General features: G+C 38.5%; 2 protein-coding genes across 3 annotated transcripts in view; both read left to right on the top strand.

Moving 5' to 3' along the window:
- The first annotated feature begins 2599 nt into the window (after positions 1-2599).
- LOC122362530 (P2Y purinoceptor 3) lies at positions 2600-12460 on the top strand. 2 transcript variants are annotated; one of them, XM_043264019.1, is made up of 3 exons: positions 2600-2742; positions 4300-4398; positions 8400-12460. In XM_043264019.1, exon 3 carries the CDS (start codon positions 8423-8425, stop codon positions 9398-9400), a length of 978 nt encoding a protein of 325 aa, XP_043119954.1. In that variant the 5' UTR covers positions 2600-2742; positions 4300-4398; positions 8400-8422; the 3' UTR covers positions 9401-12460. The 2 variants fall into 2 exon arrangements, with proteins under 2 accessions (XP_043119954.1, XP_043119953.1); XM_043264018.1 differs by lacking the exon at positions 4300-4398.
- A 630-nt stretch (positions 12461-13090) lies between these two features.
- LOC122362529 (rho guanine nucleotide exchange factor 17-like) overlaps positions 13091-14142 on the top strand; it is a 72058-nt gene continuing 71006 nt past the window's right edge. The window contains 1 exon segment of the mRNA XM_043264017.1: positions 13091-14088. Coding sequence (XP_043119952.1) covers positions 13551-14088 — 538 coding nt within the window. The 5' untranslated portion in view covers positions 13091-13550.

Genomic DNA, 14142 nt, shown 5'->3' with positions numbered 1-14142 from the left:
ATGTCAAGAACATTATAGACAGGGTTTAGCCTAAGCAGAGATTAGGCCATAGTAAAAAAAAGAAACTGGTGTGCATCTTAAAGCAAAAAAAAGACACTGACATGTTTATTTCTGCTGAAGCGGATCATATTTACAGTTAAGTTTAGGACTGGGCTTAAACATCGTCTGTGAACCGGTAGGGGTTTTGTTAAAAAGCATGAGTGAGGTCTATATATATATGAAATGAGCCACTGGAATATATTAAAAAGCTAATATGTCAGTCTGTCTGCAAACCACTTTAATGCTTAAGTGCATAAAAAAAGTAACATTATAGTTCATTATCATCTTCCCAGTCACCATTAAATATTTGCTTAGTATCTAGCGACAGGGTTAACATCTGCCATTCTTGTCAACTTTTAGAAGGAATTGTTTAAAATCATCATCGCCATCAAATGATAAAAAAATGCATCATGCCTTTTTCCCTGAAAATTTCTAGTGAAGAAGTTTCGATCGGGCAAAAGATATATATAGCGAAGCACCAGTATGACTTGTGTTCAGGCAAATATAACAAGCTCTGTTTATTTATCCCCATAGTTGTTTTCCAGTGAAATTTTAAGGGCCTATTATTATTATTATTATTATTGAGTCTGTCCCAAAAACGCTGTTAGAGGTAATTTCTGGGTAAATTTAGAAAGGAGGCAATAGTCATTTGTATTTCGCGTTTCCATTTCCTGCCCTAATCACCACAGTCATCCCAGCTGCATGCTCCCTGAAATCCAATTTACCCGATTAATTAGCATTAGCACATGTGTGCAGAATCATACAGGCATTCTCTGTCGTCAAACACAGACCCAACACCGGACACCAGATAGAGATGGTTTCAACCATTTTCATATGCTTCCTTTGGAGGTCTCAAACCACACGGATTGAGGTATTGGAGGCATTTCAAGAGCCCCCGGGGCCCGTAATCCAGCCCTGCCCTGGACGGAAATGTCTTTCAGATCTTAACAGGCACTTAATGAGGTCTGATTTTAAGAAGAACCTGTACTTCTTCATCCCACTCAGCATGGCTGGAACATGAGCCGTTAATGCACATGCTCCGACAGGTTCATGTGTAGGCGATGTGACGCGTTTTCTAATCCCATTCCCACTCATTCCTTTTCCTTACTCACTACTATAACAAACGTGGAAAAAGAAAAAGAAATTAAAACGAGCCCCGTATTCGGATTCACCAATAATTATGTTTTCGTTTTTTTTGTTTGTTAGTTTTTTGATTTAGAGTCCTCAAATGTCACCATACACTCTTAAAAATATAGGTTCTTAATTGGAATCTATGATTCCATGAAGAACCTTTAACATCCATGAAAACAAAAGATTCTTTACACTTAAAAATAAAGTTTAAAAAATATATATTTTTGGCAATATAAATAACCACTTTCTAAAATAAGAACTTTCGGTGTTCAGTTTCAAAAAGTGTGTGTGTGTGTGTGTGTGTGTGCGTGCGTGCGTGCGTGCGTGCGTGTGTGTGAAGAACATTTTGTTTATCTAAAAAACCTTACCATCACAAAGTAAAGATTTCATCAATTCCAAGATTTAATTTTAAAACTTCTTCAAGGAACCATAGATGGCAAGTATTTTAAGAGCGAATAGTTAAAAAACGATTCTTTTAGATTCTTTAAATAGTTCTTCAGACTAAAAAAAAAAAAATTTTTTCCTGTATGGCATTTCTGTAAAGGCACCTCATGGTTTAGGAAATAAAAACACATTTTTTTTTTTCAGATTGCCTTTTTAAGACTGCATTTATTTTTATAAAACCAGTATCATTGCATTTTTGTTGAACTTGTTAACTTGAATCTGGATGTTTACAAAACCTCTTCCGGTATATATTCATTACTGGATACATTATCCAAAAATAAATGACCCAATATTTGCTCTTATTTACTGGAAATGAAAGCGACGCATTATCATAAACACTAGAACCGGTTTCAGTCTTACTTATGTCAAGTTTTAAGAGGCCTGTCTGAAGTTGCCAAGTTTTTATTTTCAACATTTTTGGAGCAACATAATGTGCGTGAAAAGGAATTAACAGTTTGTTTTGATTCAAAAACGATGTAAATATCAAGGTGAACGTTTTACCTGCTTTTGTTATGCCTGCACACGTGTCTGCAATAACTTGTTCTTCACCTTTATAAATGAGCTAAAACATTGTTGGGGTTTGCACGGATCTCATAAAATCAGTTTGCACCATGCCTTTTAAAATTAGTCAGGTGTTGAACAGCTGGGAATATTTGGTTAAACCTTTTTTTTTCGGTGTAAACAGCAGACATCTGCCTGCAGGCAAAAAATCATGTGCAAAAGAAAGACGTGTTGACTGAGAGTACACAGTGGTGTAGAAACCCTTTTAACTTTTTTAGACATTTCTAAATTTGTCTTAATGTGCTAAACTATACACTGTTCATCTACGGAAATCTGCACATAAAATCTACACAAAGCGAAAACGCAAAAAAAAAAAAAAAAAAATCCCAAAACGCTTGTGAAAGTCAGTCAGCCAATCAGACGTAGCGTTACCTGATTAATATTCATGAGGCGGGGCGGGTTACTGTGAGCAGGGTGTCGCTGACCAGCAAGTGCTGAAGAAAGAAGAGAGCGATGCAGAGTAATTCGCTACTTCTGTTTTCTTCGTCTCTCTGAGGAGATTCACTTTTACTTCGCAGACAGAGTGGTGTTCAGCAGGGGACAAAAAACAAAAGAGCGGATGCAAAGGTACGTTTGGGACGCAGTTAAAACGCTCACACTTTGTTTACGATATTAAAATCAAGCGGCGCAAAACCAGTTTTTAGGTTAATCCGGGTTTTTTTGTTGTAGAAATATTTTGTTTTGTAGAAAAATTATGTTCTGTTGCCTGTCTGGGTTTTGCTAAATTAATAATAGCCGATAATACCGCAATAACAAATCATTCCAATAACTAATGATAATAACTAACACCTGTTCCCTTTTGGGATTATATAGGCCTATTTATAATTCATATTTTTATGTTAAAATAAAAAAATCGTATGTTCAAATTTCAACTATGCGCTGTGAAATTATTTATTAACTCATTTATTGATTTAGTAAATACTTGATTTATCCAATGATATACAGTTTCAGCTCCACGCCATCTGCCACGCTCTTTTATTTTGTACAGCGAGGTTAATGCACCAATGCAATGTTTTAAATCACGTCTGCGTGTCTGTCCAGTATCATTCAGTCCTAATTGATGTTAACACCTGCATAAACAGCTCAGTGGAAGTATGATTCCACAGAATTGCTGGATTCCACTGTAAGTCATTGTTTGCAGTTCAGATTCCAGTAGGTTAGTGATGCTCTAGTGAATGGCTCTCGCGCTTTTATGTGCGTGTAGATGTGTCATTGGGGGAAATAACATCGTAGTGTGGGAAGAAACGCGTGTAGAAAAAGAAAACATTCCAGGCCAAAATCCACAATAGCCTGCTTTTTTATTCCTTGACCTTCTTAAATTCATCACGACGACAGCCAGTGGCGCCAAGTCAACAGTGAGAATACACAAGCCAAATGCTAAGATAAAGATTAAAAAAATAAACAATGTCCCAGTCAGAAACATTACTTTTCTTGCCAAAAATGGCAAATTCTCTAATGTTATTGGTTCGTTGAGATTTGCGTAATTGTGCTGTAGGGAAACGTCACCACTTCATGCTGCTTGGAAGCAAACACATGCTCTACTGTGCTATTTTTGCACCTGACTAAATGCTTGCAAGGTGAACAACCCTCTTACCAGTATCTCCTTCCATTTTCCCGAACCACAGACTGACACTAGGTCACTTGTTTATGCTGTGTAACCAGGGTTCATTTGCCTTGGGTGCAAGTATTCAAAATGGAAATGTCGAATATGGCTTCAAGTCCTGATGGGATTTTCTTCCCATTTTTCAATTGCAACGGTGTTTTGTTGGCTTAGCATATAAATGCCTTGTGACGCGTCTTCCAGAAAAAGGTGTGGAAGAGGGTGTTTGGAAAAGGGCAAATGAACATAGACTCGTAATGCTCTCTTTTCTAATGCTCTTCTTTCGTCATGTCGAGTAAACGCTAAATTAAGACTCTTTCGGTTTCAAGTTACTGCTCTCTCAAACGTTCCGTCACCACCCCTACGGATATTTTCATACACGTTGCAAAAAATATATGTAGTTCACAAACAACACAAACAACTTCAGTGTACAACAGTCTTGACTCAAACGAGTCCTAATTGTGGTTTCTTAAATATTCGCCTGCAGACAGCTGACAGATATCTCTGTTTGCTTAAATCAACAGCCAAAACCACCACTCCCTCTCCGTTCCACTCCATGAAGCTCCATCGTCTCGGTCAACATTGTTACATTTATTCAGTCAGGATGCAGGTCACGTTCCACTGTAAATATGACAAACTCCAGTTGTGTACTTGGACTTTCTATTTTTGACTGTGATGTCTATGACTGCATGCAAGACCTCAAATAACCCTGGGGCAGAATAGAAGAATTACCATTTTCCAGACCATTTTTTAGAATTTTATTTATTTATGTAATGGTTTCTAATCAGTGCTTGGTTTAGAGATTTGAGCTAATATAATCTATAAATGTACTGTTTTTAACTGATGCACAACAAAATTCTACTGACTCAGGCTAAGCAACTGCATCTCAGCATCTGAAAATGCACTCTGTAAAATGCTGAATTAAATACGGTGCTGGGTAAAGTATGGACAGATCCAGCGATTGGCTTTTTTCCCCCAGTGGTTGGGTTACTATCCAGGAGGTTGGGTTAAACATTCAAGAGTGTAACCACCACCGACAACACTTTAAGAACACTTGAAAAACTGAACAGCAACACTCTGACAACACTCACGCCATTCTGGCAACTACAAAGCGACACCTTAGGAACCACTTAGAACAATCTGGCAGCTCCATAGCAACGCACTGGCAACAAACCACGACATTCTGAAAACTGCATAGTGATGCCCTGGCAAAATCCATTCTAGAAATTGCTTGACAACACTACGGCAACACCTTCAACATCATGGCTGCAGTATAAAAACACCTAGCAACCACCTAGAACATACTGGCAACTGCATAGCAACACCCTGGTAACCACACACAATACTATAGAAACTGCATAGCAACATTCTGGCAACAATTACAATGCCACAGTAACACCATAGCAAAAACCAAGAACAACACCCTGGCAACACCAGCAAATTACCAGAGTAATTTACACCCAGAGCAATGGGCAGCCAATGCTGCGTCTCCCGGGGAGCATTTCAGGGGTTCGGTGCCTTGCTCAAGGGTCTCGCCTAAATGGAACATAAACACGTTCACAAAACCAAACTGACATTCCTGTCTTTCAGAACTCTGTGTTTTGGCTCAGTCCCACCTGAGGCTGGTCAGATGCGTGTTCCTGAACCTGTCTAGACAAATCCAGCCTTCTGCTTTCACTCCAGCTGTCTCTGAGATAAATGATGAAGAGCTGATGAGCCGGGCTGGGCTGGACTGGTGATAAGGAATCAGGCAATTCGGCAACAGTTACTGAAGACAGACTGTGTAGGCAGTCAGATTACTGCAAAAACCACCGGATTAACAGCATCTGTTAAATACTCACAGGTGTTAGTACTGGGCAGGCACACACACACACACACACATGGGCTCAGACAAAGAGGCGGTCTTGTGAAACGGAATGTCTCATGTCTGTTGTTGCACAACACTTCTTGATAATGACATCAGACGCTGTGATAAAAGACAAGAACTTTAGGGGAAAAAGACATTGGTTCATCTACAGTGAAGCTTTCACTAATCATAGTGTAGATAAGCTCATAAAGATGAGGTATTATGAAATAAACCCACATTTACTGATCGCATTACCTGCAGTAATGTGTGTTGGCGGCGTAACCGGAAATGAGACTTTTACTTGAATGTGCGCAAATTGGGAATCGATCCAGGCAGCAGGATTTTGTAAAAGACATAAACCTACAATTAAAAGATTATGCAACGTAAGGACAAACTCTTTGTGAATAGCTGTAGAATTAATATATATATATATATATATATATATATATATATATATATATATATATATATATAGACACACACACACACACACACACACACACACAAATGGAGACTTTGAGGAGTCTTTGTGGGCGTCCTTTATCACCGCTCCCGTGAATGTTTTGTCTTCTTTGATATTAAGAATGGGGCACTTCATTTAAATATGAATCAGCTCATTCAAACTGGGAACTGAAAGGAATAAAAGAGGAATGCAAACTCTTTCTTTTCCTGTGTCTTTAGCAAGCGCGCGTCACATGATTTGTGCTACTTTACTATCTATCAAAAGTGCAACGAAATCTTTTGCAATTTTAATGTAACACAATGTGAACAAATTTTTTTTTCTATTTGTGTAACGGCGTGACTACGAAATGGCTTTATGAATGTTTCAAAAAAGCTACATTTAGCTTTTTTTAGTGTACAGCATATTATTTAAAGTAAATGTAAAAGTCTTTGAAATATGGGTTATCAGAAATAAATGCTATCAGGGTCATGATTATTTACAACTAGTGGCACAGAAATTGCCCGTTTTCCATTTACGTGATCAGTTCAGTGGCTCATTTAAGCCCTTCCTGTTAATACATTTTTAGCTAGATGTTATTCTACATTTTAAGGCATCAAATCAAACAATCAAATGCCTTTTAAAATGCATTTCTTTACTAAGGATTCAATTTTAAACCCCAAATCCATATGATGTCCCCCACAGGCCACCGTATGTTCTCACATCTTTACCCAATAAACACACTCCACTGCTTTCCTGCCTTCGATTTTAAAAGCAGCATCTTGCATTTTATTAGGGGCACCAAATATAAGTGTAATTCTCATATTCTCACGTGAAATGACATCTGGCCAAGTCACAAGTGAAAATGTCTCTGAATGCAGTCATGTTTATATATTAACCGTCTGACATGTGTCTTAGCATTCAGTGTTATCCAACACCAGAGAATATAGTAAAATATAGCAGTGTGTGCTTTCACTCTGCAGTATGATAAATGAAGTTGCCCAGTGGCTCCTGAGAGTCTGGCAAACACAGTTAACTCCCTCACTGTCTGCATGAATCCTGCAGCTTTATTGAATGTTTTTTTTACTCTAATTGGGTTTGAAGGAGTCATATTTTCTCTCTAATTTGGTTTTTACTTACTATGTTTGGACTGTATAAATGGGTTTTGCATGCACACACTGAATGGATGTGCAGTTTGCAACATTTAGGATCCATTTGTATAGTTCTGATGGAAAGAAATCACTGTTAATGTCCGTTTTTAACGTCTGTGTTCAATGCGATAAATCAAACGGAGAGATTTTCACCAGATTTTTCTCACCTTTTATCACCTGATAATTTCCCCTATGATGTCTATGAAAAATCTGAAAAGTGCCTCAAAATGTAGATTCAAATGTCAAGAGATTTCAATGAGCTTTATTTGTGTCTATATTAATTACTTGGAGCTCAAATTGTAGGAGAAACTAGAGAAAATATGATACTCAATGTGAACTTCATCTCTTCAGAAAAAGCATCCATTTGGCAGTGATATTTTTTTCTGCATTATGCTAAAAATAGTTTTTTTTAAGGATAGGTAAAGATGAAGAATGCAACAATTTTACAGCAGTTATTTTCACTTCATTTATATACTATTGTAGCATTTATTAATATCATAAATTAGTATTTTTATTTACTTAATTAGTCAAGGCAATATTTAGATGTTATTTTACTTCAACAAAAAAAAAATATTTAGAATTTTATTTTTAATTATCTAACAATGATAGTTATACTGTTGTATTATTATTACCGCAGAATATTCTAACTAAAAATATGTCTTCTGAGGTTATATTCACTGCAGTTGCTAACAGAGATTCTAGATGGCACTAAACACGTTTGTTTGAGCAGTGCATAAAAGTTGAACCTAGCATTATTGCAGTGTTATTTTAGTCACTTTAAGACAAATCTCTATATCAATAGGAACTTCTAATGGCAGATGCAGTGATGCGCTGACTTTACAGTTCAGCGATTGGCTACTTTATGCAGAAGGCGGGGCTTTGTGCGATTGATCGGCCACGTTAAGAGTTGCATTTTTCCCCGTTCATACTACAAGTGACCCGTGTCTTGGGTATTCTACAGTTTTTGTTTTAGTATAATTTTAAATACTAATATTTATTATTAATCATTATTTTACATATTGTACATAATCTAAATTAAAAAATTTTAAACTAAACCATAACATTTTTTTTTTTTTTTTTAAATTTCCATTTAGTTTAAGTACATCAAGGTACACTAAACAAAACTGGGAAACTGAAATGAAAGAAAAGTTGTAAGCCCACACTGATGCATAAACATTTGTTTTTCAGAATGTGAGGCATTATCCGTTAAGATGGCGTCTCTTAACCATTCCACCTCCGTTCTGCCCTCCTGCACCTACAAAGAGGACTTCAAGCGCTTCCTCCTCCCGTCCGTCTACAGCCTGGTCTTCATCTTCGGGCTACCGCTCAACTTTATCATCATCCTGCGGATCTGGGGCTCTCGGCGCGCTCTGACGCGGACCAAAATCTACATGCTGAATCTCGCGGTGGCGGACTTCCTATACGTCTGTTCCCTTCCGCTTCTCATATACAACTACGCCAGCAGTGACTACTGGCCCTTTGGAGACTTCACCTGCCGCTTGGTTCGCTTCCAGTTCTACAGCAACCTCCACGGAAGCATCTTCTTCCTCACCTGCATCAGCTTCCAGCGCTACATGGGCATCTGCCATCCCCTGTCGCTGTGGCCGAGACAAGGTGGACGCAGGCTGGCGTGGCTCGTCTGTGCCGGCGTTTGGGTGGCCGTCGCCGTTCTCTGCGCTCCAACGTTCGAGTTCGCCGCCACCGGGATCCAGCGCAACCGCACGGTGTGCTACGACCTCAGCGTTCCAGAGCGCTCCATGGCGTACTTCCCCTACGGCATCGCTTTGACCTGTCTGGGCTTTATCGTGCCCTTTGTAGTGATCGTGGTTCTGTACTGCAAAATGGCACGGGTTCTCTGGCAGGATGGCGAAGCCCGAGAAGTCACGGCCGTGGAGAGGAAGAATAAAGCCGTGAGGATGATCATCATTGTGATGCTGGTGTTCGCCATCAGCTTCTTGCCTTTCCACGTGACGAAGACGCTCTACCTGCTGGTGAGGGCCTTTCCCACGGCCCCCTGCGAACTGAGGAACCTACTGTCTGTGGTCTACAAAAGCACCAGGCCCTTCGCCAGCATGAACAGCGTTCTGGACCCCATTCTGTTCTACTTCACCCAGCCGCAGTACAGACGCAGCACCAGGACTCTGCTGCTCAAGATCACCTCGCTCAAAGACAAGGTTGACAGAATCTGACCGAATCGAAAATGACTACGGTGATTGCCATTCTTTGCCATCTATTGTTCTAATGTACCAATTTTTTTTTGTAAGGTTACCGGCATAGTGAGTTTTGTAAATATAAGCGATTTCTGAGAAAGGCTGTGAAATCGCTAAAAGAAAACAGACACGCCCCTAACCAAAAAAACATATCCCTGGTTTGATAGCCCCGCCCCAATATGTAGTCCCTCCCCCATTGTTCGTGGACACGCCCCTTGTGTTCTGTCCGATCCACTTTCAACAGCCTATCTTACTAATTCCTTACTGCACTGCAAAAGCGTTTATTTTGACACCATCTGTGTTACAGTACATATCTTCAAAACCTCTTTTGTCAAAATGATTTCGTTTTTTTTTTTCATACACTAATCCAAAAATGTCCACTTCAGCAGCACTTACATCACACCAAATGATTTTAGAAAGGTTTGTTCAAGGGTTATTATAGCTAACTACAACTGAAGCCATAAAAAAATTAACATTTTTAATAATGGAAATAAACGCTAACTGTAATAAAAAATAGAGTAAAATTAAATCTACTGATTCACTTCGGCTGATTGTCAAGGCAACATTTTTCATCAGTGTGAAGTACTGAAATGACTAAAACGAAATTAAGAATACTTACAAACACTATAAAAGTATATGAGTGATACTGAAATAACACTGCTTTGATATAACATTCAACTAATATTATTTTTTTTTCTGAAAACGTGATGATTTTTTTTTTTTCAGATTTCTATTCTGGAAATTTAAGCATTTAGTGCCTTGTATGCATATTTAAACGTGACATGTAAAACCATATGTTAAACATTTACCCTGTAGTGTCTTACGTTAAGATACATTTAGATACACTGTGTGGATGTTGAAACAAAAAAAATCAATATTTAAATACAAAACGTCTAATGCGTTAAGCACCTGTACTGTGAAGCTTGTACATAATAGTTGAAGGAAGATTAATTGAATCAGTGTTACAAAAAAAATAATTTATAATAATTGGAATTATAACGCATCACCCTGGACATTTTCATTTTCTTTGATAGAACAGCCTTTCTCGCAGGTTCGTGGCCGAATGAGTGCTCAAGATCAGCTGATCTCTTCTTATCGGGAAAGAGGTGTTGCATTTATGAACATTTTATGAGGGCAATAGGATGTAAATGTCGATATAAGAACTACAGAGCTGAGAAAACAGAAATGTCATGCCAGTCTTATATTTTTGTTCAAAGTGGATTTTGGGCGCACAGGTTTTGCAGATATACACGTGTTTGTTTAAAAACACAAGTAAAAGAAACAACATAATCTTTCATTATTTTATCGATAAAAACGGTCAAATACTTTCGGATGCTTTCTATTCGTCAAACGTGTTTTTGCATTTTATAAAACCTATTTCAAATGCATGCTGCTATCAATTCATCAAAGAATCCTGAAAGAAACGCGTCACTGTTTCCACATAATATATGGAAGCGACACGTTTTCAACGTTAAAAGTAATCAAAAACATGATAAATATTACATTTTAAAAAATTACGTTTTAAAATAGAAAACTGAAATATATTAAAATACTTTTTTCACAATGTTTTTCTCTATTTTGAGTGAATCAATGCAGCCCTGGTAAGCAGAAGAAACTTATGCATGATATTTACAAGTGCACTGAGACTGAGTGAGGTGTGGATTTATGCTTGAGAGACATTTGGAATGGAAAGAGTAACACCATCTGTCTAACATACCGCATCTGCTGCACATTATCTGAAGGTCATTATCAGATATTTGATGGTTTAACAACGCTTTATACGGCTCAACATGCTCATGATGTAACATCTTGTCCTACTAGAGAAGGATCTTGTGTTAACAACACGGCTCATATTTGCACTGCCTGCACTGTCATTGTGTTTCCGTGAAGCGGTTTAATCACGGCCGTAGATATCAAGGTTTTATTCAAAGTTTCAGCATGACCAAAAACTGCTAACGGAAATGGCCGGAAGTCTGGGTTTACAGTATGGTCAAACTAATTCTATTCCATTGCTGTGAGTTTGAATGTGTTTTAGCCATTTGGCCAGTATTATCTTTGTGAGTTTGACTTATTACGTTTGATTGGAGAAGATATTTTTCTTCGATCTGCATGAATACGAAGCACTGTGAGTAACGCCTTACTGTAAATACTATGTTCAACGCCTTGTTTTTAATTTAAATTGTTTGTGTATGTATGCGTTAAACATGTCAGAGCGATGCATCTTTTCATGCTCCATTATTAATTCAGCAAGTGGCATTCAGTTAACATTAAATAAAAGGGCGTGTTTTTAAAAAATGCTTTTTGAAATGCAGTTTTGTGCCTGTCTAATTAAACAATGGCTGTTAATTTTGGCAAATATATTACATCGTTTAATAATTCCATAAATGCAAACAACCTTTATTAACTCTAGAAATGTCGTAATACTATGCTATTTGAAATCTACCGCTAACTAATGTTAACTTGTGAGCAACTTGCCTTAAAGTAACAAGTATTACTGTGGTTGACTCTGTGAGCTGCCAGTAGGTGGCGTGCTTGACCAACAAGTTTTATTATTAAAGCAGACGTGATTTTTGCACATTAAACTGACCGTTTGCTTCCTGCTTCAGCACTAATTGTTAAACATTACTTGAGCATTTATATAAAAAATAGAGTTTCACATAATTAAACAATATATACATATGGACAAAATGTATTATTGTGCCCACTTGTGTTACCAGCAAATCATTTCATCTGTCTCTCTAATGTAGTATGTGCACGTAATATATTTTTTTCAAGTAAGCATACCAGTTAATGAATGTTTGCCTCTTTGTATTTTTTTTTTCAGTGAATGTTTGCTTTTGTTTATACATATCCGATATTTCTGTAATGCGTTGTTGCATATACACGTATAATGTTGAATGAAGCCATTCAAATCTATATCCTCAATGTGTCCTTCGTGAATGCTTTTTGCTTTGGTTTTAAATGTTGATTTGTATGAAGTGTCTGCTGCGTTCTTATCCTGCTGTTGTTGGTCCAATAAAGGCAAATCGACAAACTTAATTTCCTCCAGTTTTTCTTACAGTATTGCAGCCAACATTCGGGTTCAATAAATGGACTCAAAAATATGCCAGAGATTTTAGTGTAACTAAATATTGCTGTATTTCTTGAAAAGTGCGTTTTTAAATAACGACACTTGCTTTGATATTTTATTTATTACTTGATGAAATTGCATCCATACTGTCAACTTAGAAAAGAATAAATTAGTGCATGGCCACTAGGGTGCACTCTACGCATGCAACTAAAAGAAAAGACAGAAGACAAAAAGAAAAGAGAGAGAGAGAGAAAAAAAGAAGCCTTCGAAACAAAGGACTGCAAAAGTTTTTACTGTAAAGCATGGACACCGTGCAGACAAGCGGAGCTTTTGGTTAAAGAGGCAACAGATTTATGTCTGAGCTTCCCCAAAGCTCAGCGAGGAAAAAGAAAATCATTTGTTCAAAAGTTTCCCACTGTGTGTTTACAAACTGACTCATACCGTCAGCATTATCTGCTCTCTCACATCAGAAAGAGGAAAAGCTGGATCCCCCCTCGTTTTCCCCAGGGGTCTCTCTCTCTAACCCCGACCCCATGTTTTAGTCCCGCCCTCAATCCAAGCAACTATCTGCATGTAAAAAGCCACAAGTCACGGAAACCCTTAATTGTGCCAAAATAAGGCTGAGCGCACTTATTCAAGCTGGAAATAAAGGATGCTTTTGAAGACAGACAGTCGGCCAAGGAAATGGGATTTACTTTGGAAAATCTATATTATTCAAACGTTGCTCTAGTGTGTGTTGAGCTGAAACACTTGGGAGTTTTCTGCTCAAACTTTGAGCTCTTTCTAAATGCATGGATGGACGCTAAGGGAAGCAAACATGCGCAAAGTTCTGGGGATATAACTCTGTTTTCGTAAACAATCTCCTCTGTTGTTCCCGAATTTTTGTCCTCCTCTTCGGAAAACACTGCCAGGCAACTTCTGTGGTTAAATGGGGGCATTGTAAGTTGTTTTCAGGGGGGTAAAGGCAACTACGGAAAACGAAGGAGAAGAAAAGTGCGGACTATTTATCAATGAACTGAGAGAATAGTGTGAAAGACAAGTGGGAGGACAGGCATCGCAATGGCTGAAAGGGAGATTGAAAGAAAGGCGCCTGTTCACAGAAGCGTCTCTTTCAAAAAGTTGGAGAGCTGGAGCGCAAAGCGCAGATCATTTGGAGAGGATTTGGATAGGTGCGGTGCCCTTCCCCCAGACGCCGCCGTAGAGCACAGCGCGCAGCCATCACAAGCGACGCACGCTGTTACTGTATCCAGAAAAGTTTCGAAAATCTCAGCGGCCAGCCTCTCGACCGCAGACCTCAAGAAAGCCTCTCATGGAATATCTCCGTCGGTTCGTCAGCTCTCCGAGAAGTTCAGCTCGAGCACAGGAGCGGCGCAGAGCTCCTTAGTAAACACTGGAAGCGTTAAAAACACAAAAAGTGTCGAAGATTCGTCTGTGAACGAAAGTGGCTGCTTGTCCAAGGAGTTTTCCGAGTCTGCGACGGAGAAACAACTTAAGGACAATAACAGATACTCCTCGGCTCAAGAGTCTGTGTCAGGCTCGGATTCGGACAGAGGAGATAAACACAAGCTCCGGAAAACTGTGGGTGGCACAAACACAGGTAAGATACTTTAGTGTAAAATGTTCTCATTTAGCACCCGACAATTTGTCTGCC

The sequence above is a fragment of the Puntigrus tetrazona genome, chromosome 18, assembly GCF_018831695.1.
Source record: "Puntigrus tetrazona isolate hp1 chromosome 18, ASM1883169v1, whole genome shotgun sequence".
NCBI lineage: Eukaryota > Metazoa > Chordata > Actinopteri > Cypriniformes > Cyprinidae > Puntigrus > Puntigrus tetrazona.
Note: the sequence above shows the minus strand (reverse complement) of the source record. Positions and strands in the feature narration are given on the sequence as shown.